The sequence below is a fragment of the Hyaena hyaena genome, unplaced genomic scaffold, assembly GCF_003009895.1.
Source record: "Hyaena hyaena isolate Hyena2069 unplaced genomic scaffold, ASM300989v1 scaffold_15, whole genome shotgun sequence".
Classification (NCBI taxonomy): Eukaryota; Metazoa; Chordata; class Mammalia; order Carnivora; family Hyaenidae; genus Hyaena; species Hyaena hyaena.
This window is the reverse complement of record NW_024080647.1, coordinates 3483001-3506791: the sequence shown is the minus strand read 5'-3', so window position 1 is coordinate 3506791 and position 23791 is coordinate 3483001. Positions and strand designations below refer to the sequence as shown.

Below are 23791 nucleotides of genomic sequence, written 5' to 3'. Positions count from 1 at the left end.
CCTGAACTTAGGGACAGAAAAGCCAGTGCAGGGAGAGACGGGACTAGAGGGAGCGGTTTGATGGGGGCTGACTCTGACACCCCAGTCCCTCCCAGGCCAGGACTAGTTCCAACAGGGAAGGGGTGGAGAGGGTGAGCCATCTGTGAGACAGGGGCACTCAGCCTTACTTCTCTGGCATAAGGGTCCTCGGAAGCCAGGGGCACACTCACAGCTCCCATCCTCTGGGGAGCAGGAGCCACCGTTCTCACAGCTGCAGGACACGGAGCAGTTGGGGCCCCAGCGACCAGGCGGGCACATGCTGTCACAGCGGATGCCTGTAGGTCAGAGGTAGACTCAGGTCAGTGGTGAGAGGAGTGAAGGCAGAAGGAAGGATGACGGGAAGGGGCGCTATGCAGAACGAAGAGGTGGGGGTGAGCACAGTGTATCTGGGGATGCAGAGGAAAACTCCAATCTAGACTTGGCTGGTGAGGGAGGGCTTCCAGGAAGAAGAGATGCCCAAACTAAGTCCCAAGGGCCAAGGAGGAATTTACCAGGTAAAGGAAAGCCTCTGTACAAAGAGTAGGAGGCAGGAGAGAGAATCATGCCTTGAAAGAAAACAGCATAATGTGGCTGAACCATAAAGTACAAATGAGATATGGCAAGAGATTGTGGGACCAAGAAGGGACCAGGTCATGAGAGGCCATCTTCATTTTTGACATCTTAGTGGTCGCCAATGTTAGGCTTGAGAGAAACCAACTATGGGGCAGGTGAGTGCTATTATGGGGCGGAGGCTGCACCAGCCAGGAGTGAGCTACCTGCCTAGTGGCCGTGTCACCTAGAAGCGACTGGTCCTTTGGGTCACAGACAACCAGCCCTCGGGTGAGGGCTCAGACAGTGGTGGGGTCTTTTCAGATTCTTTTGACCACACCCTTCAGTGCAAAGTGGATTTTATATCATATGTGCACACATGTTTGTGATGGAAACCAACACCTTGCAAAAATGAGGTGTCACTGTCACTGTTTGTGACACACTCCAATGTTTTCTCTGCACTATGATGTATTCTATTAAGAAAAGAGGAGGAAGGCCTACCTGGTCTTCTTGAGCTGAGACAGAGCAAATAGGTTACAGAGGTGATGGCAGCCCAAAGGCTAAGAAGGAATTTTAAAAGGCCTGAGGCTGGGGGCCCCAGCTCTGGGATGGCGTTTCCTCTAAGGCAGAAAGACTTCCAGACGGACATGCATTAGGTGAACAGATGGGTGTGGGCCCAGGAAACTGGCTTGGCTTTGGAAGGTGAATATCAGAGGCTCAGAGAACAGAATTAGCTTGAAGATCATGTCTGCCTTGTTCTAGGGACAGGGATTGTGAGAAAGAGAAAGGGAGAGGGAGGAAGACTCTTGGGCCCAGCGAAGAGAGCCAGCCCTAGCAGGAGGAGAGCAGCGGGACCAATTTGGAGGCAGGCTGGAATTGCAGAAGCCTACCTATGCCCGTGGGAAGGGGAGGGAGGGAGGGCTGAACAGTGAGAGAGAGCTGGGAGGGAGGGGATGCAAAAGGCTTTACTCACCCTCCAGTGCCAGTCTAGTCCAGGGGACACACCCCCTCCCTCATCTCCCTCCCTGGGACATCTCAATTCGGCAGCAGAGCAAGGGTTTCAGATGCTGATCTTCTGGAAATGAGGTGTCTTTGTGGAGCACGGAAGTCTGGCCAGCACATTCCACCCCTTGATGGAGGCCTTTCCTGGTGCAGTTTCCGGTGCTCAGGAGGCTGGCCTTGGACAAACCCCGTGACTGACTGACTGACTGACTGGCTGAAGGGGGATCCTGGGGAAGGCAGAACCACGAAGCTGTTCAAAGCTTTGGATACAGCTTCAAGGATCCCCTTCTCGAGGCACACAAAAGCTGTGACCTGTTCCAAGGAATTCTTCCGTTGGAAACCCAGGATCAGACTGTGGGCCGAGGGTGTTCCCCGGAGGCACACCGGACTAAAGCAGAGCTCTGCTGCCTGACAGTGACCTCTGATCCCATCGGTGCCTCAAGTGCTTTCTGTAGGCTGACCAAGGCACACGGGTCACACATAAACACCTCTCTTTCCTCAAACCGGATGCAGATACTGCTGTGATTAAGAAAACACAATGCATGCAAAAGCACCCTTGAATTCATGGCAGCTTGTGGCCATTGTGCCTTCTCCCAGTCTATGTACAAAGTACATAGTTCAAAGTACAGCTACTCTCCTGTGTGGGACCCTCAAAATGCTTTCATGTCAAGAAGGGATCCTTTCCTTGGGGACAGAGATGGTTCCCAGTGTAAGGCAACTATGCTGACTGCAGGGATCGGCAAGGCTCACTGGGTTTTAGGATCTGGCAATTTTTATATTCCAGGCCTGGTTCTGTGGGAGGTTTTTATACTTCCTAAGAACTCCCGGGCTCTTGAGACACTGGCATCTGAGTTGGGGTAAGGGCCCAGGGTTTCCCCCTGCATGGGGTGCCCCTGTTCTACTGGAGCGCCAAAGGAGCGGACCCTCGGCCTGGTGGGAGGGTCTCCAGCTACAGCTTTTGAAAGGGCACAGCTTTGTTAATTACTTGTCTAGGCCCTGTGTTCCCAGTGGTTGAATCGGGATAATCATCCCCCTTGGAGGTCCTTCCCTATCTCGTCCCTAGGGAATCTCCCTGCTTTATTTTTCAGGACCCCCTATACATCTGTATTGACAGGTAAAGCCAGGCAAACAATTCACGTATTGTGACGTCAAATTCATGCCACCAGGCCAGCAGCAACTCAGCAGCCCACGCCCTTCAGGGTCTGTTTAGGGTCCTCCAGGAAGCCTTCCCAGATGTCTACTCAGGGATTCAAGTCTCTATTTGAAAGTCAGTTGGCCTACAGCTTTGTCCCTGCCTGTTATTTGAATGTTTCGTACATAAGGCTCGTCTCCCCTGGAAGCAATTTGAAGGGAGCATGGCTTACTGACACTCTGACCCTCCTTATTTGGTGCTCCTAGTGGACAGGACGCCATCTTGGTTGTCTTTGCTTCTCCAGTGCCCAGCACAGTGTCAGTTGCATAATAGGTGCGTGGAGACTATTGCTTTACTGAATTGTGCTATTTACTGCCAGGCCTGACACAGTGCTGGGTACATGGTAGTTGCCAACTAAGGCCTTGGTAATTGTTTGAGGCAGTAAATGCTAATTGAATGAATAGATGGTTCCTTCTTAGAATGCAATCTTGTGTCCCCATCCTATAGGCACTAATGTCCTGAGACCTTGGACAACTCCCTTTCCTCATCTGTAGTCTAAGGAGGTTACAGTAGATCATCTTGAAGGTCTTCTTCCCTTCAAGGGGAGAAACCATATATGGTTGTAGCCCACCTTCTTTCAACTTACTTCAATAAACATTTAATAAATACCTATTATATACAGGCCAAGGGGAATTAGACAGGGTGGCACTTGCCCAAAAAAGTCTGGCTTATGCGGGCAAGGGGAGAAGACATGCACCTTCTTAGGGCAGAGCAAAACCGGTACCGAGTCAAAGCATGAGCAATAAGCCAGGAGCTGGGAAGTCAGGGACAGACTCCTTGGGGCAGGTGTGGATGGGGAGGGTTCACTGAGTGCATGTCCGGGACCTCTACCCCACCCCTCCTATCCTTCCTTGGTCCCCTTTTCCATGACAAACCTCAGGACATCAATCACTCCTTTGAAATGACTTCAGGGCCGCATTTGGGGAAATTAGCTTTAGAACAGCAGAGGCCTTGCTGAAAAGTTGTCCATCGAAGACAGAATTTTTAAGCACTAGATATCATTAAAATCTTACCAGCTCACTTGAAATGAAGGCAATGAAAAATTAAAGTGGATTTCCACTTGGCTCCAGCTCGGCATCTGGGGTGCCAGTAACTAGGGTGAAGCCTTGCTCTGTACCAAGGAGCAGGGCAGGTCAGAGATGCCGCAGAGGAAGCGATGTGCTTGGCTTTCTGCTCAACAACAGACTTATTATCTGGTGTGAATTATTATCTGAAGACCTACACTGCCAGCAACGCTGCATTTTTTCCTCTGTCTACCACCCTGGAACTGACTTCATTCATGAAGTGAGCATTATTAAGCACTTCCTGTATTCATGGGTTACATTTATTGAGCACAGGGCCATGCACAGTTAGCACTTCCAAGAATTCACTCATTTAAACTTTGAAATGACCCTGTAACTGGGAGGATTATAATTATCTGCATTTTATAGATGGAGAATTCAGACCCCAGGAGGTTAAAGGACTTGCCCAAGTTCGCAAATCCAGGCAGTCTGGGTCCAGCTCTGTGTTCTTGACCACCATGGCATCTGTCTCTCAGTGGGGAGCAAGTGGTGGATACAGCGGAAAACAAGGCCCTGCCTGCAGAGAGCTGATGGTCTCGTTGAGAAGGCAAATACTAAATACTCAAATACGGTTTCAGTGACAATTGAGGTAAATATGGCAAAAAGAAGAATGTAGGATGAGAATTAATAAAATAGGCTCTGACATGGTCTTGGCCTGTTGTAACAGGGGAGGCCATTATCAGGTGAAGAGAAAAGGAAAGAGTGGCCCATGCAGAAAGAAGGTGTGTACAAAGGCCTGGAGTCAGGAGGGTGGTTGGCCCCGGTGGCTGCAGTGTAGTGAGAGATGGGAGGGGGGCAAAAGGGAAGATACCAGATCGTATGGATCCTGAGCCACTGTAAGGAATCTGGATTTTATGTAAGTGCCAGGAGAAGCCATTGAGGTACTCTGAGCAGGTGCTGATATGAGTGCTTTGAGAAGTTCATGTGGTCACCATATGCATCATGGATGCAGCTGGGCAAGAGGGGAGGCCCAGAGAGAGCACGTAGAAGACCAAGGCAGGGCCAGCTGGGAGATGGTGCTTGGAGGACCAGGATCATGGCAGTGGGGTAGATTCGCTATATGTTTGGAAGGAAGGCTGACAGATATATTTGGGACCAGGAGTGTGAGCCTGGCTAAGCAGAAGGTCCCTGTCCCTCTCTCTACCATATCCTCTCTCTGTGAACACGGATGAAGCACCTACCCCCCCACCCCCATGTGTTAGTCTTTGTCTGATTTCTTACTGGTATCCTGACCTTCAGAATGAAGCCTGCACATAACAGAAGTTCAATAATTTGTTTACTTGAACTGTATGGAATGGAGAAGATAAGGAAAAGGTGCATGTGTAAGGAGCAAGAAGAAGTGAAAGAGAACAGTCAAGAGAAATAAAACACCAAGGACCTAGTTTCACAGTCTGTGGGTGGTGGCGAAGCAGGGGGCAGTTACCTGTCCATCCGGCCAGGCAGCAGCAGTGGCCTGTGACAGGATCACAGCCGTCTGCATGGCTGCAGTCACAACGCTCACTGCAGTTTAGCCCAAATGTGCCATCCTGTGGAGAGAAGGGGAGGGAGAAAGGACCAGACCTAGACTCCCAGAGGTTCACACACTTCTGTTGGATTTTGTTGACAAAATCGAGCCACTGCCCCATGGGGATGCAGAGAGACTGTGGCCGGGGCTCAGTGGGGGCATTCTTTATAACTGGGGATCGACATGGCCACAAGGTCACTACAAATCATTCTTCAGCTGCATTAATAGAGATGTGCGATTCTCGATGGTCAAGCTCAAAAGGCTGTAGTTAATGCTCATTAACAAAAACTTGTAAATGAGAATGCACTTTGCAAATCATAATGCACTGATCCCATGTGAAGAATGACTGATGTATTATTTGTTTCTAGGCAAGAAGGTACCAACCATTTGTTGCATGCTCATTAGGTATCATGAGCCTTCTATCACTCATTTGTCTTAATCATCACAGCACACCTATGGGATGACTCCATTATAGTCACAATTTAAAGATGAGAAAGAGGGTCAGAAAGGCGAAGTAACATGTTCAAGGTCACATAGTTAAGATGTGGCAAAGTCAGCATTTGAACCCAGGACTGTAGGTCTCATTCAACAATATTACATAGTGGTTGGTCTAACTTATTTGTATATTAGATTCAGATCCAGGGATTAAGTCTGGGTGGTTATTGCTGAAGACTGCTTGGTTTTGTCCTCCCATACCCTGATCATAAAATTAGTGAGGAATGGCAACCCCAAGGGGTTAGTAAGGCCTGTCCTGTAGCAGTGGGTTATGAAGGATTCTGAGGCTGCATTTGGGCTCAGGGAAATGTGCCAGAGTCAATTAATAATGTTAAACAAGCACAGCAAGGGGGAAGTGGTGCCACAGCACTACACTTGCCAAAGATTTGCCATTTTCTAGAGGAAAGGGCTGCAGCCCAAAGTAGCAAAGTGGCCACAAAGGTTAGAACTAGGGCTGAGCCTTGAACCCACGTGTCCCACCACCCAGTCCAGTGCTCTTGTCTGCACACCTTTGTGGACAGAAGGACCACAGGGAAAGGGTGAGAGAGGGGCTATGGGCATTCCTGGTCCTTCCCTGCCCCAAGCACTCACTGGGCAGGGCAGTTCACAGGTGTCTCCGAGCCAGCCAGGGGTACAGGAACAGGAGCCATCCGTGGGGCTGCAGGCTGCTCCATTGGCACACATGCAGCTCTCATTGCAGTTCAGGCCCCATGTCCCGCTGGGACACGGCAGGGTGCAGTCCAGGCCTTGCCACCCTAAGGGGAGGGAAAGGGGCTGTCACCGCTCCGTCGGGGCCCAGCACAGCCTTCTGCCCACTCTCCCAGCTGGGCACCTGCTACCTACACCTTTGTTTCTCTGATCGCTGGGTTAGAACACACAGTCCACATGGAGTCTGCTCAGAAACACAGCACGGCTCTTAGGAGAGCTGGGGCTAGAACCCAGGTCTCCCACCTCCTGGTTCTCACTGCTCTTACTCTAGGTGCATGATCCGCCCCACCCACCCCTCCCTGGGACAGGGAACCAGCTGACATGGGGAGGGCTATCTCTGCCCAGGGTGGAATCTGGCACCTTATTTTAGGGTCCTTTGTTTGCAGGACAAGATGGTTTCCCACTCTGAGGCTGGTCACTGGCCTGCTTGCCCTCAGATCTGTTTCTCTCCGTCCCTGCTCTGATCTGTGTCACAGGGGCCTGATCCCTGCTGTTGCATATCCCAGCTTCTCCCTCAGCTGGCTCCTAGATGGGCTTCACAGTGGGTGACCTGGCCCATAGACTGCAGTGGGGGAGGAGAGACGCCAAGTACTTTCTCCCCTTTCTCTATTGCAGGTGGGGCCTCTGATGGTGGCTGGGCCTCCCCTGTGCTCCAGCACTATTATGCAACCCCTCTATCCATGCCCCAGCTCCCACCAGGTGGCTCTCACTCCAATGCTCTGGAATTCCACTTCCTCCATCTGTCCCTCCCCTCCAGGAGTGGTGGAAACTCCTCTCCCAGCTTCTAATCTCTGGTCGGCCTTCCTTCCTTCCTATGCTCCCCCAGCAATTCCAACACCCTGTAACTAATCCCCTCTATTAAATTCTTGCTATTGAAGTCCCTGACATGGGTTTCCTTGGCTAGAACCTGATATATAAACTCCCTGAGCCTGCATGTTGGTGAATGGGGCAGGAACAGCTCAGACTCCTCAGCTTGGCAGCCAACCCAGGCAGTGGGCACATCTGAGGGGGTGGGACTGGAAAAGAAGGCACATCACCTTCCTTGCAGGTGCAGGAGCCATCCACGGGGGAGCAGGTGCCACCATTGTTACAGGTACAGACGGACGAGCAGTTGGGGCCGTAGGTCCCTGCGGCACATGGAACTGCACACACCTCTCCCTGAAAGAGGAGGAGGTAAATTGTGGAGAGTTGTCCCAGGCTCGGGGGTTGTGGTAGGGAGAATAATGCCCTCCCCTCCTGCCCCCATAAAAGACGTTCATGTTCTAATCCCTGGAAACTGTGAATGCTACTTTACCTGGCAAAAGGGACTTTGTGGATGTGATTAAGGACCTTGAGGAAAGGAGAGTATTCTAGATTATGCAGGTGGACCCAATGAATCACATGAGACCTTAAAAGTGGAAGATGACTAAAGAAGATCAGAGAGATAAGCAGTAAGAACTCCTCTACCTGCCTGTTGCCTTGAAGATGGAGGAAAGGGAACACAGCCAAGGAATCCGGTGGCCTCCGGAAGATAGGATCAACCCTCATTTTAGAGCCAGCAAGAAAATGGGGACCTCTGTCCTGCAACCCTAGGAACTGAATTCTGCCAACTTTCCCGAATGAGCAAGAAGCAGATTCTCCCCTAGAACCTCCAGAAACGAACACAGACTACAGATCTTGACTTTAATCCAATGAGACCCACACCTGACCTACAAAGCTGTAAGATAATAAATCTGTTGTTGCCTTCAGCCACTAAATGTGTGGTTATTTGTTACAGTGGTGATAGGTAACTAATACAGTGATTGTTACTTGTTAGGGGTGGGGTCAAGCTCCCAGACTACAGCTCCAGATGGGCAAAGCCCCCATGGAACTTGACCCCTGAGTCTGGTTTAGGTCACAGCAGCATGGAATTGAACCCTTTGCCTTTTAATATTATTTGATTCTCACCAAGAACCCCATGACACAGATAATAGTACTCTAATCCCCATTTACCTGAACCTCAGAGAAGTTAAATATTGACAGTAATAGTCCATGTTTACTGGGCACTTTCTCAGTATCAGGCTCATGCGTACATCCTCTCCTTTAATCTTCTCAAGACTTACAGGAGACTATTTATTGCCTCAGCATCATTCCTGTTTTATAGATAAAGCAATCGCATGGAAAAGTTAACTCGGCCCAGGTCATGGCGCTAAGAACAGCTGATCTCTATTTGAGCCCGGGCTGGCTGCTTAACCATTCTGTTACTGGGTGTCATAAACTGGCTTCCCCAGAACGCATTCTCCAAGATGGAGATTAGCGAGCTCTTTTGAGAAGGGCCCCCATGAGGGGTAAGGGAAGCAGGACTGGGTAGAGGGAGAAGCGGCACTGAATTGCAGTCAACACTGATCTCTGCTGATCTGCCAGGAAGCTCTGGAACTCAGATGGCCTTTGGAGATGTCCAAGCAGGGGAAGGGGAAGGAGAGCCTGTTCAGCCCCCACCCAGCACTGGATACCCACTGCTCTGGGGAAGGAAGCATGCTTTCATAGTCATCCTCTGACTGAAGGCAGTTTCTGGAGAGGGATGCAGCCAGGAGCCACTGTTTCTTAAGCTGGGGGAGAAGGGGTGCCTCAGCCCTGAAAGCTGAATGTGAGGGGCTTACTACAGCTTCCACTACACTGGGCCTCCGTGGGTGGGCTCTTCATTCCAGTGAAGGGTTCAGAGTAGGGGCAAGCTGCAGGACAGGGCGTGGGGGCCAGGAATGGGGACTTCACAGGCCTTGAGGGGTGAGAGCATTCAATTTGCCAGAGAAGAGCCAGGTAAAGGCAATCCAGGCAGAAAGAGTGTGGACAAGACTGCGGAGGAGTGTGAGAGCTGAGAATGTTCTAGGGGTAACTGGAGGAGGAGTTTGTGTAGGGCAAGGCGAGGGGCTTATTTAAAGAGGAGCTGGGAGCCTTGAATGCCAGGTAAGGGGGTTTGGCCTTTCTTCCCTGAGCCCTCCAGGACATGCCTTTCACACTCAGTAGCCCACTTTGGGGCTGTCTGCTCTGAGCCCACTAGAGGTCCTTCACCAGAAGGCTCCATGGTTCCCACACTTTCCCCTGCCAGTCCCTGGCAGGCCCTGACCAGCTGGAGTCTGCAGCACTCCCGTTACCCAGAAAACTTAATTTTCCATGTCTATAAACAGCCCCTAGAAATATATTTAAGCTCTGAGGGCCTTGGCCCGTGTGCAAACCTCATGCTCTGCTTATGAGTTTCTCTGCATGAATTTCCTTTAAGGGAGAGAGGTTTGTCTCCTGGTATCCTCATTCGTGTCCCCAGGCCCAGTCCTCCCAGGAGGCCTCCAGGGGCCTGTGAGCCCAGCTGTGGGTCTGCTGATGGGGCTCTGAGAGGACTCTCCATCCTGGCCCTACTCCAGGGGGCAAGATACAGAATGCTCAGCTTGAAATGTCTGCTCCCCAGAAGGCAGCACCAGGGCACCCATTTTCTCACAGTGAAACCCATGCAGGGATACTGACCGCTTGAGGTCGCCAGGCTGAGAGGACTTTCCTCTTCCCAGAGAAGGAAATGGAGACTCAGAGAGGATCAGTGACTTATCCTGGGCCCCTCAGTGTATTAGTGAGGATGAAGGAGAAGGCAGGGAGGGAGGAGGAAGAATCAGATCTTCCTTCTAGAGAGGTGGTGGAGCCCAGCAGGTAGAGAATGGACTCTGGCGCCATCCTCTTTCCACCACTCACTGTGTGACCTCGCACAATTTGTTAAACCACTCTGGGACTCCGTTCCTGCATCTGTAAAATGGGAGAAATAATGTCCCTACCTCATACTATTGTCAAGAGGATCAAATTAGTTACATGTGAATTAGAATAGTGCCTGGCAGGTAGAAAGCACCATAAAAGCCATTATTACTGCAAAGAAATCTCTTATGGAAAGCATACACAAAACCTTCCAAGGTTTTGGCAGAAGGCGGCTGTGGAAAAGGGATCCATCTCTTGCTCAGTGAACAATGCTGGACCCTGTGCAGTAAAGGAAGGTTGGTGCTCATGGGGCGCGGGGTGGGGGGGGGGCACGAGGGGGACGGGGGAATGGCAGCACGCGGGAATCCTGACTTGATGCCCCCAGGTTCACCTTCTCCCTCCTCCCGTAGGCTAGTTCCCCAGTTCTCCTCCTCATGGATGGAACAGGCCAGAAATTTTATCAGACACACCAGGGGCATGGTCTGGGGGGACAGAATGACCTCTCACTGAGGGGCTACTGTGCCAGGAACTCCTCCCAACACTTTCCATTTGTTAGCTCCTAACAGCAAAAAGTTAGAACAGGGAAGTGAGCAGTTTCTAAAGTGCAGAGTTCTGCACTGAAGGGATGTGAGCCTGGTATAGCTAACTCGGAGCACTCCCCTCCTTCCACCCTGCAGTCCTGACCCCCACTTGGCTCCAACTCCTCCAGAAGCACAAATACTAAACTTTTTGTCCAGTTCCCTACTTCTGGCCACTGATCTGAGTGCCAGGCCTGCTCTAGAGCTGACTGGCTGTCTCTGGTGATTGACATTTACTGCAAGCCAGTCATCAGCCTAATTTCTCAGATTTAGCCTAACAGCCCTGCATACCTCCAGGAGGGGGTGGGGCTGGCTAAGGTGGGGTGATTCCCAAGGTGCCCCAGGTAGCGACTCCCAACACACAGGCCATTCTCTCAACCACACACCTCCCCACATTGGGGGACCAATAACGGGCTTTAATCATGATGGCCTGTGAGGCAAGTCTCAGTATTTGTGTCTATATGTGCTTAGGTAATCAGTGTATCCACCTATGAGTGTGTGAGTGTGAGTGAGTGAGTGAGTGAGTGAGTGTGTGTGTGTGTGTGTGTGTGTATGACTAGGGGTATCTGCTTACCTGCCTGGGTGGGTTTGGGTAGAAATCTGTGACGCCTTCCTCATCTTCCCCTCTGGCTGTGTTCCGTCCCCAGTCTTGCTCTAGTGGGAATGGGTACCTACACAACCACCACCATCTGAGCATACTGGAGGGTCCCAGTTGGCTCGTGTGCCTGCCTCTGTCCTGGGCTGTGAGCTCAGGGAGACAGGGATCTGATTTTATTCATGTCTAGATTCTCAGAGCTTGAGAGCCTGTTGGTACATAATGAGCCCTCAATAAATGTTGTTTAACTGAAATGAGATGTTTGTGTGTACACGCTGGCTTGTACTGTGGACAACCAGAAGGACTGGGCACCTCCCATATGCTTTCTCTCTCATGCCAGGCAATTCAACAAATGTTTGCTGCATGGGGACAACTGTGAGTCAGCCCAGCAGTGGGCTCCAGAGGCCTCCAGCATGCTGAGACCCAGTCTCTGCCTTTGGGTAACTCCCAGGCAGTGTCCACACAGGCACACTCTTGCCTGCATTCAGATGTGTTTATCTGTCCACTTATTTGCTGTCTGCTCTCCCAGTGAGACTGAAAGTTTCATGAGAAGAGGGATCTTGTCTGTCTGGGCTGCCCCAGTGTCTATAGCTCAGCACCTGGCACAGAGTACAGGTATTTATTGTGTTGAACAAATGAGTGAGGGGACCTGGTGGGCCCAGGTTCTGTGGCTCCCATCACACACATGAAGCAAATATTATCTGGTCTAAGGCTGGGTCCTGTGCTACCACGCTGATACTGGCCTTTTCTGGGGGCTCTTGTGAAAAAGGGGAAGCCACACCAGACCCTGGTCTATGGTTCTAAGCCATACCCTGCCACTCCCTGCCCAAACACTGCCCAGCCAGGCTGAGGGTGAGAAGAGCAGCTGGGAAATTACCCTGTTGGCCTCCAGCGCACCCACTTAGGGATCAAGACCCTCTGAGCTGAACAGGATGGTGGAGATGGTCAAACCCAGGGCTCTCATGAAAAGCAGACTGTAAGCCAGAGGCCATGAGGCAGAGCTGAGATGTGTAGGCCAATGCTCCTCAGGGGACGAGCTGCTAGACTACATCCTCTCTCTCTGCTCCCTGTCCCGCAGTCCAGTGCCTGGCCTAGACCACTCCTGAATCTACTTCTGTTGATCTTTTCACACTCTGGGGAAAAGGGCAGGACAAGGGACCAGGCTAGTGAGCTCACCTCAGCAGTGAAGATGAGGAGACCACCTCTGGCATCTCGCATGCCTCACATAGCTTAGCATTTGTACCCTCACTCTTTCATCAAGAGCATCCTAAGGCCCTGTACTGATGCTGCTTCCCAAGACCTCTATCCAGCACATCTCTTACTGCCAAAGACAGTGTCCTCTTCTGATGGACTCACTTTCATGCTGGGTAATACATAGGTCTTGGTTTCCCTATCAATTTTATGTTGTTATTCAAATCAATCCATCTCCCCAACTTCCTGTCACCAAGGACCTTTGAATATCCTCCCCCTACAAAGCCCCTTCAGTTGAAAGGCACTGCTGATACTCTGTGCTGGTGTCTAAGGCCAGTCACGTACTGAGCAGGTGGAGTTTGGCCAGTGACCACATGCCACGTGACTCTGGTGGCAGCATCTTGTCCACCAACCATGACCTAGAAATTCCAGTGATGTCACCTGCAACCAATCAGAGCTTCTGATGAGTACACGCTAACCTGAGCTATCACATAGAGTTAATTTAATTCTAATTAAAAGCAAAAGAAAAGCCTTGGTGTTTTAGTTAGCTTCATCACAGGTAATGGAATACTGCCTGTGGGCTCTGTGAAATGTTCAAAACCTCTCTTGGCAACCTGCTGCAGCCTTTTCAAGCATCTAGCTGGGAACCACTGGCTGGGTTGTCTCTAAGGGCCCTTTAGCTCTGTCTCTCTGAACATTTTCTTGCCTGCAATAGGGGTCTTGGCCCAAAGGACGGAGGAATGGTAGGGATGGAGCCCCAGGGCTGGGGAGTCCTCCTGGGGCTCTAAGAATCACACCAGCTGGTGGCCACCTACTCTGCTCACGCATGGTCTGGGCCTGACCACACACCATTCATAACAATGGGGAGATAGCCCAGCGTATCAGAGTTGGAAGGATTCTGGGAATCATCTGGTACAGCTGCCTCATTTAATAGGTAAAGAAACTGAGGCCAAGAGAGGGAACATGACTTGCCCAAGGCCATACAGCCAATGAGAGGCAGGGATGGGTTTTGAACTTGAATCTCTTGGCGCCCATTTGAAGCACAGGATGCTAACAGCCTAGCTGTGGTGAAACTCTGGGGAGAGCCTACGCTGCCCCTGCTCATACAGACAGCACACTCACCACCAAAGCACAGAGCATCCAGAAGACATGGCCCTGACCTTGAGGAAGGGCTGCCTACTGAGGCCCAGATGCTCTGAGCCTTTCTCAGCACCTGGAAATTGATGCCTGAGTATTCTTGCATTCTTATCTATCCCATCTCCCCTCCACACTGTTCACACCCCCAGTCCTGGAAAGGGAACCTTCCATCGCCCACAGGGACAAGCCCCCTAAGGTTCCAACTTCCGCTGGGTGAAGCCTGCCAGCCCTGCTCAGCGGCTCCACTCTGTGAATGGATGATGGATGTGAACACCTCTCATCCAAGGGCCTGTTAATTATAGATGCAGCATTGGCTATTAACATCTTGAACTTGATTTCAAAGAGCTACCAATGGAATGGAACTCCTGGAGCTGGTCCTGCTAAAGAGATGCAAATCTCCCCTACACCTTCCACCTGCCTCCTTGCACAACGTGGCGGCACAGGCCCAGACCCCGGTGGGTAATGAGTTATATGTTCTATTAACTTTGTTTCAAATGCTTCTTATTGAATTTTCTCCCCTGCAATATGCTGCTTTGTAGTTTGGCCCTGTTCGGGAAAATTAATCAGCAGCTGGGCTTCTTGTGTGGCTCATCCGCTTTCCTTGCAATGGGCCAGAGGTTAATGAGTATTTTTTGGAGAGAGAGGAGGAGGGGGATGGAAAATGGTTGACTTTGCCTCCCACAAAAGAGGGAGGCGATGTTGCAGGTTCATCTCTGGGTCCCTTTAAATATGTTCTGTGGGTAGGCTGCAGTGTAAACAGAGTGGAGCTGGGCTCTCCAGATCCAGGCCAGGGTGGTGTGTATATTCTCCAACCTATGGGAGCTCAGCAGAGAGGACTCTGGGAGAGCCAGTCAGGGAAGCCACTCTGATCCACATGTCTTCTCATTGGAGAGGTACAGATGGTTTAGGTAAGAGAGGGTTCTGCATTTAGGGTCAGAATGCAAGGATTGAAGTAAGGCAAAAGCACTGGCTCATGGCGATGTGGCCTCATTCATCCATCTGTCCAGTCCACAGAACTTTGCCAAACATCTACTACACAGGCCAGGCACCTTTACATGCCCTGGGTCTCATCAATGATGACACTGGACTAGATGTGACCTAAGGTCCTATGCAGCCTCCACCATATTCTTGAACCTCCCCCTGCCCTCCTACTTCAGAACAGGGGTCACTGTCACCTGCTCCTTTGTGGCACTAGCTGCAATTGTAATGAATTTTAAAGGACCCCAGCTCTCATTTACTGGATTGTAAGTTTCATGACGGTAGGGACTGGGTCTGTTTTATTCATCCCTACGGCCCCAGCCAAACACAGAGCCTCGCCCACACTCGGTGCTCAGTGCACATGTACTGACTTAGTTCAGTCATTCCAGTAATGGTTTTCAAGCACAAGCATATGTTGGACACTGTGCTAGGCTGGGGGACACACCATGAGTGGAACAGAACTTGTCCTTACCCTCGTGGAATTTACCCTCTAGTGGCTGGCGTGGGGTAATGCATGGGGTGAGGCTGTGGCATGAGACGGATGGAGGCTAGTCCCCTTCCTACATCCCCACGACGTTCTGCAGGCAGCCTTTAGTGGCTTCCCCGATCTTCTAGTTGTTTCTGTTGCTTCCCATCCCTGCCCCCTGCTACCTCTAGAGGTTCATGGCCACCGATGCAGGCTGATCTGGGTGTCTAATATCACGTCAATACCAGTAGCACACATGTGGAGTATAAGTTATTCTTTACAAGGCCCCCTGCCAGGCAGGTGTCCGCATTTGCCAAGCAGAGTGCCAGCCCTTGGGCTGCTGGCTCTCCCCCTGCCCACCCTTCTCAGTTGTCATCAACCCCAGCTACAAGGCTCAGGCAGTGGGACTCCCAGATAGGGAGCCTCATTTATAATTTTCCGGGGAGAAAGAATGATACATGGCCAACAAGGCAGAGAGAATGGCTTGGACCAAACACCAACCACAGAGGACTCTCCAATGCAGAGCAAACCTCACTGGACCTAATTAGTGTGTCACTGATAAAGCAGCAACTGACAGTGGATGCATGTTGGGGAAAAGACACTGCATAAGCATGAGAAGCAGAGGGTCAAGAGATGAGAGGGAGAGAGGGATGGAGGTCACATATCACATCCATTCCCATCCCTGCCTTCCCATACCGATGAGGTGATGCCCAGGGTCATTGTGCCTGGCTCCCAAGGGGGATGGGTGGAAAAGGGCTGAAGGTTAGGACTGGAAGCCCTATGTCTGTCCAAAATGAGTTGGCTGTCAGTGACCCGAGGCTGCTCAGTACAGCTGTGCAGGCTATGCACTACACAACTCTAGAGGTACCACTCACAGGACAATCATCACAGTTTGGGTATATATTACAACAATTTTCTGGCAGATGTCAGTAAAATGTTTTGAGAAAGGGATGCTTTTTTCTAATCTGCACTAATGTGCTATATAACTCAGACCCCTCACAAGTCTTCCCTGGAAAAGCACAGATACCTTCTATAGTCCCCAAACAGACACCAAGATATATCAGAGAGACCTGAGAGGCAGTGGGTGTGGTCAAGGAAGAACATTCGGGCTCACGTTAAAGCCATGCCACTTACTGGCTACAAGACCAGGGGGTCCTCAACTGCTGTCTTGGTTAAAAAAAAAAAAAACGTTTCTCTTGTGGTCTGCATTGCTGTCCTTGTCCTATCCGTAAGTTCCCGCCCATTCTCCAACCAGTTCCTCCTGGAGAATCTCTTCTGAGCTCAGAGAAGGCATCACTGGCTGATAAGGGCTCACAGAGCACTCACGAGAGGTCTTTGGATCTTGCCAGGTGACTCCCAAGTCTAAGAGCCCTGTAGAGTTCTTGCATGCACAGTGTGCGGCCCCGGGAGAGGGGGAGCAGGTGTGGGCAGGACTCTGGTCCTCACCCCTGTCCACATCCCTGCACCCCTACCAACAGGGCTGACCCACTGGCTCAGGACAGACTGCCTATGGCAGGTACTTACTGTCCTCTGTTCCCTTCTCTTCTTAAAATAGCCCTGCAAGGAAGGAATTAGGTTCTTAGAGAGAAAACCACCCTAGAGAGAGGCCAAACCAAGGCTGGAGGGGTCAACCTTCCCTAACTCACTGTGGGAAAGGGGCTGACAGACCCCACAGACCAAGCTCTCCCCGTAACCTGGGCACCTTGGCTGCAGACAGGCTGGTGATGCTGGGGACCCAAATATCCTGAGCACCTACTGCGTGCCAGTGCCTTCCTACACATCTGTTATTAAATGTATGCTGATGGCTCCTAGGAACTTCTGGTGGGCAAGCATTTGTATCTTGTCACGAGACTCTTGAAGCCCCAAAGTCTTTAAAGCATGGAGAAATAAAGCTAAGATGGTGGAATGACAGAGAAGAACAGGCCACGTGAGCGAGAGCGAGCCTGGAGACTGAGGCGACACCCGTCAAATAGCACATATCCTCCGAAAGAGACAGTGCTGGGTACGGTGATGATGGAGGCAGCACTGCCGGTGGCTGAGCATGCTGTCCACATGGTGTGTGTGGTGGGCCTCAGCCCTCAGTTGGAAGGCCTCGCTTCCTAAGACGGTTTTGCTTTCTTGCTCTGGGCCTCATCTCCCTCTCCCTGCTCCTCCTCCTGTGTCCTGTGCTCCCTGAGGGTCTGGGGGTGGGGATGACTCCAGCCACAGAGGATCAGGGCCTCCCTTGCAGGCCTTCTGAGAACAGGACAAGGCTTCCCTGCAAAGACTGGGCCCAAAGCTTCAAGAGTCCCTGGACAAGCCCTGACGGCATATGGCCCCAATCACTCTGCATTAGATTTCTTGATTTCCTCAGTGGTGTTAGAAAGTGCCAGGGAAACACTGCTTCTGAACTGCCGGAAGAGCCTATTGTGGGGCATCAAGGAGAGTCTTTACGAGCTTGGGGGAGAGAGTTTGCAGAACACAGAATGGGGCAGGGGCATAAGATGAGACTAGCACGGGAGGGCCAGCGCCCTACTTCAGAGGTTCTGCAGTGTTTCTGGTGAGCCTGTGTGCACGTGTGTGAGTGTACACTCCTGATGCGTGTCATGTGAATGATACACGTGGGCCCTGCATATACTAGATGGACATGTGCCTCGTATGTGTTGAAGAACATGCCAGAGATAGGATTTATATCTGCTATCCCAGGTCCTGATTTGGATGGTAGATTCTTGGGGCCGCCGTTTGTGGTCCATGCAGTGTGTGAGTTTGATGTCAGTGTGTTCTGTATCAGTGGTGTGGCAGCTGTGGTTTAAGCTTAGCATCTGCATGTTGGACATTTGGGCCATTCCTGGCCATAGAGCCCCCAGGATGATTTGTACAGGTGGCTTTGAGTGTAGAGTGTGTGGGATGGACATGCTGGATCCATGTGAGGGATCTGATATATGAATGGCGTGTGCATGTGTATCACAGGATCCAGATCCTCTGAGGTGGCAGCTGGGTGGTATGGGTCCAGGGCAGTGGCCTGCACAGCTAGAGTCTCAATATAGTGATAGTGTCCCAAGTGGGAACCAGATTATGGGAGACAGAGGGTGCTACAGATTCTGATGGAGGATGCTTACCAGGGCCCAAGTAAAATGAGGACTATTCATGATTTAGGGGATGTTTCTTTTTTTTTTAAGGTTTTATTTTTATTTTTGAGAGAGAGACAGATTGCAAGCAGGGGAGGGGCAGAAACTGAAGCAGGCTCTAGGCTCTGAGCTGTCAGAACAGAGCCAAACATGGGGCTTGAACCCATGAACTGTGAAATCATGACCTGAGCTGAAGTCGGCACTTAACTGACTGAGCTACCCTGGCGTCCCTAGGGGATGCATGCATTTATTCAATCAACAGGCCAGAAGACTGTGCCAGGCCTGGGAGGGGCCAGGGTTAGGAAGGAAGGGCAGAGACATGGGGATGAATCAGACAGACATGCCCCCCACCCCAGCGGCTGTCTAGTGGAGACTACAGAAACATTCACATTGCGCCACCAGAGCGGGCGTGCCAGTGCACTATGGAGTGGTTATGTCCCGGTGGGAAGAGAGCAAGGAGGCTATAGTAAGAGGTGGAAAGCCAGCCGAGGCTGGATCCTGCACAGGCCGGGTTTGGCCAGAAGGATAGGCAGCAAGGGCATCCGGGTAAGTAGCAGATTGGACAGAGGTGCGGTGGCAGGGCTGTGCATGGCTGAATGGGTCTCCAGGGCAAGGCAATCTGTTGAGATCTGCTAGAGCACTGGGGCTGAGGGGTGGCGGGTAGGTCAGGCCTGACCTGGAGGTCAGACCTGCCCAGCCAGCAAGACCTCAAGTGCCAGGCTTCAAACTGGCCTAAAGACAAAGGTGGGTCCCACAGCAGCTAAGTGACTCAGTGTTCCAGCCTATTTTAGGAATCTTCCTCTCCCAAAGGCAGGGATCTGGGCCACTCCTTCCTGGTTGAGAGAGGTTGAAAACCCAGACTCCGGCAAATTCAATTGCTTATGGATTGTGGAGTCAGTCATTAAAGAAAAGCAGTTATAGGCCCAATTGCAAAGAAAGCCCAGCAGGGGTGCCTGGGTGGCTCAGCATGTTAAGTGTCTGACCTTGGCTGAGGTCATGCTCTCATGGTTTTGAGTTTGAGCCCTGTATTGGGCTCTCCGCTGTCAGCATAGAGCCTGTTTCGCATCCTCTGTCCCCCTCTCCTGCGTGTGTGTGTGTGTGTGTGTGTGTGCACACGCACGCTCAAGGGCTCTCTCTCAAAAATAAATAAACATTAAAAAAAAAAAAAAAAAAAAAGAAAGCCCAGCAGTTGAAACTCAAGAGGCTTTTTCTGGGGCACAGAAACGGTGTGGAGGTGGAAGAGGGCTGCGCTTACCCACACCATCCACTCCTCCTACCCCAACTGCATAAGTCTCTGCACCTCTCTAAAGCAGGTGCCCTATGGAGTTTTCTGGCTCTTTGAGGTTTTCTCAGCCAACTTCTCTAAGACTGCTTCACAACACATGACGTGGGCCCAGAAGGTGATTCCCATTTAAGGCCTAGAGGCCTCAGGGGTGCCAATTGGAAGGGAGCATGGAGTAGAAAGGGAGCCGATGGTTTCCAGGTTGGGGCAGAGCCCGTTTGGGCCTGCAGGCCATGGAAAAGAGGGGAGTGAGGCCCCGGAGAGAGACAGGGCTGGAGAGGCTTGTCCTGCAGCATTTACCTGGGGCACCTGAGTGCTGGGCTGGATAGTGGGGAAGGCCAAGATGCTCAGAGCTGGGTAACCATTCTGAGCCTGCACCCATGTGTACCAAATGGCAGCGGTGACATGTCACCCACAGGGCTGTGAGAACATGTGAGATGATGAGATGAGAACGCATGATCTCTGACACCGAACCCTAGGCATTTTATTTTTTCAGCTTCAATGGGGGTATATCTGACAAACTTGGGGTAAGCTATTAACCTCTCTGCATCTCAGTCTTCCTATCTGCAAAATGGGGAGTGTAGTCGTACCTTCCTCCAAGGGTAGTGTGAAGATCAAGTAAGTTAATACACATAATCTTCTTAGAACAGTGCCAGTCCCCAAGGAAGTGCCATAAATGCTTTGGGCATTTTGATTGTTACACATGGTCCATAAGAACCCAGGCCACTGCAGACAGTAAGGAAAGGAACAGATTTACCTGCTCTGGGCCACTTTCATACTCTGTTTCCCTCGCTACCAGCCTGCAAGGTACTCCCTGAGGGAGGTGAACAAAGTGAGGTGTATGACGAGGTGGATATAAACTGCCACATTGGCGAGATTCACACACAGGTTCCCTGCGCTCAAAGCCCATGCCCTCCTCACTATGCCAAGCATTGTCTGAAGAGCCACAGGGAGTGATAGGAGCCAGTTTCTACTGAGCACTCACCATATGCTGCGTTCACAGACACTGATGTCCCTGTCTTCTCACACAGGGTACCGCGGAGGTCAACTGCCACATTGTTTTTGTCACGCCCCTTGCTCAAGAATGCAGTGTCTCCCTCTTGCCCATTGATTTCATCATGTCACCCAACCCCCCCTCCCCCACCTGCTCTGCTCCCACTCTCTCCCCTCACATTCCCTCCACCTCTGCTCATCCAGGCCATCTGGGCCTGAAGGCTGGGGTGCCCCTGCCCAGCTTCCCCATGCCTGTCTCAGGAATGAGCACCCCTCCTGGGACCTCTCAGGAGAGGTGAGAACAATCATCTAGTAGTGTTTTTGGAGACAACTTAGGAGTCTTTGTTTTTGCATTTACCCCCGTTGCTAGTTTCCTATCAGCTCCGCCTTGAAGTAATTTATTCATGACCTTTTTCTGCAACATCTTTCATTTTCCAGACATAATCACATCTTCTGGCAGGAACCCCTTTCCCTCCTGGGGTGCATAATTTCTTCTGCAGATGAGATTATTGGTGCTAATGACTAAGTGGGGAGGTGGCAGGGGAGGGGTCAGGTTGGGTGGGGTCTTGGAGCAGAGGGCAGGAGTAGCAGGAGGGAGGGGAGGGGGTTCTCCCTTTGTTCCAGACCGGCAAGCCTGGTGAGGGAGTCAGTCTGCCCACTGCTCCCCCTCATGGCTCCGGGGGCACACATCCTGGCACTTCTTCCAGTCCTTCCCAGAAGTGTTTCCTCTCAGCTTGCCAGCAGCCCCAGGAAACAGGGAACACCTATCTTTGTAGGAGATGAAGTGAGGGCACAGACAGGTGAAGCAACTTGGTTTAATAGTGAGGTGGCAGCAGAGCCAGGGTCGGAGCCCAGGTGGGCATCCGGCTGGCCTTCTCCTCTGCACTGACCTCCCCTCCATGCACAGCTGTCCTGAGGCGAGTGTGGTCTCCAAACCTTGGGTCCAGCTCAGTGTCTTACAAGTCGTGTCACCCTGGACCAGACTTGTAACCACTCTGAACTTTGGTTTCCTCTTCTGTGCAATAGCCCTAAGAATTCTCACCCTGCTTTCCTCATAGTGGGGCTGTGGGACTAACAAGCCCAGGTGTGAGGCGGCTGGTAAGCCGGGAAGGGCTGCCCCAGAGGAAGGGAAAGAGACTGAGGCTCCCAGCCTACCTCCCCTCAAGGACAAAGCGAGGGAGGGCACCAGCAATGAGGTTGCCAGGGGCTGTCCCCCTTTCCTAGGAAAAGGCCTGAGGGAGTCTCCAAGTTGCTTATTTACCACAGATCCACAGCCCTCTTCTCTCCAAACTGTTTTTGTTTGTGGCTCAAAGTGCAGGCTCTGGGTTCACACAGCTAAAAGGCTCAGCTCCTGGTGGCCACTCACCAACGAGGGAAGGTGACTTCACCTCTCTGAGCCTCGGTTTCCTCATCTGCAAAGTGGGGATACTGATAGCCTGTACCTACAGGGTCATCGTGAGGATTATGTTCATTGACAAAGAGCAGGGGGCCTGGCCTAGGGCCTGCCATGGTCACTCAGAGCTCCACATGTGAGCCTTCACACCCCACTTGCTTGTCTGCTCCCTCCAGACCTTCCCGGACAGCAACCCTGACTTGTGGCCAGGCCTGGGAGCTGGCAGAGGCAGACACTCCAGCAACACCAGAGACTTGGAGGAAAATGAAACTGGGGATGCTCAAAGCATGGACGCTTCAGCTCCAACACCCTCTTCTGCTTCATGGAGAGAGCTCCAGGCTCCAGACATGGACCAAAGCCCCAGCTCCAGATCCCAGTAACGAGGGCACTGATAAAGACATGAGGAGCATGGGAGGGAGAGGGTGCTCTGTCGTGGGGGACGTCTATTTTTTTTAGAACAGAAGAGTCAGCGGTTTTCCCTAATAAAGCCGCAAACCATGGGGTCCCAGAGGGAAGGCTGGACTCAGCCTCAGTGACATAAAACCAATTTTCCCTACTTTGCTCTGTGGATTAATTGCCAACATGATTTAATACTCTGGTGACCATTCCCCCAACTGCTATCCCCCTCTTTGCCCTGGGTAAAATCAGTTGATGTCTGCTCCGGCAACAGCAAACTCAGGAGAAGGAGGTAAAGGTAGAAAATGCATCGGACTGGGAGTTATGTCACCTGATTTCCATCCCAGTTCTGCTAATGATTTGCTATGAGTCACTTTCCCTCTCTGAACCTCAGTTTCCTTTTCAAAATGAAAAGGCATGCTAGGGAAGTGCTGAGCATTCTTCCTGCTCTGCCATGATGAAGAATACTTCCCATTTTGTGCTCACACTGATCCTGAAGGGCAGGCACTATTAATCCATTTCACAGATGGGAAACTGGGGCTCAGAGAGGCTGAGGATGTCACCTAAGTTCACAGTGATGAGGGACAGACTTTGAATTCCAACCCAGGCTTGTCTGACCCCAAAGTCCTTGCCTTTGCCTCCAATGTATCATCTCTATACAACTACATAAGAAACCTTGACTTTACTGAGCATTCAGCACATGCCAGCCTTTGTTCTAAGCATTGCACATATTTATCTAATCCCATCCTAAGAACACCAGAACACAGTATCATTATTTACCCTGTTTTGTAGATGAAAAACTAAGGCTTGAGAAGCATAAGTAACTGGGCCAAGGCCACCCAGCAGGCAATGATGGAGCTGGGATTTGGGTCCTGGAGTGTGGTGCGTATGTGTTTACATTTTTACATCATTCCTGCTATTTTGCACTACCTGCGCTCCTCTGTGCACATGGGCAGGGCAGCTAGAGGGGGAATTCCTCATCTCCAGTGTAACATCCAGGAAAATCTTTTACTATAACTAGGAAGCGAGTCAATGGCTGGGCAGAGAAGTGAGAGGAGACATGAAAAGCTTAGGGCTAATAGCCTGCAGACCTCAGGTTTGATAAAGAACAAAACAGAACAGGAAAAGCACGCACATTGTATACATGTCACCGGGCTGTAATTTCTCAGTCCACAATCTCTTCTGGCCCCACAGCTGTCCTCACTCCCTAGTTCCAGCTCACAAGCCACAGAAAAGGCAGCCACACGTTTTGTCCAGCTTGGGGGTGGGGGCTGGGGGAAAGTAACGTCTTTAAAGGACACCAAAAACCTTGGAGGAAAATTCAATCACTGCTCCACTGATCTGGAGTTTCATAACTCTCACCCCTGTTCCACCTTTCCCGGCCAGAGCGGCTGAGGTTTGCATATGACCTACCAACAGAACAGAGAAAAGGCAGAAAAATGTGGAAACGAGTTTG

General features: G+C 51.3%; 1 protein-coding gene across 1 annotated transcript in view; it reads right to left on the bottom strand.

Moving 5' to 3' along the window:
* Positions 1–23791, bottom strand: part of MEGF11 (multiple EGF like domains 11) — a 355188-nt gene that overhangs the window by 24276 nt on the left and 307121 nt on the right. Inside the window, exons 11-14 of the mRNA XM_039218658.1 lie at positions 7567–7687; positions 6413–6576; positions 5246–5348; positions 168–314 (exon numbers count right to left, since the gene is read on the bottom strand). Of these exons, the coding sequence (XP_039074589.1) occupies positions 168–314; positions 5246–5348; positions 6413–6576; positions 7567–7687 (535 nt within the window). The remainder of the gene's footprint in view (positions 1–167; positions 315–5245; positions 5349–6412; positions 6577–7566; positions 7688–23791) is intronic.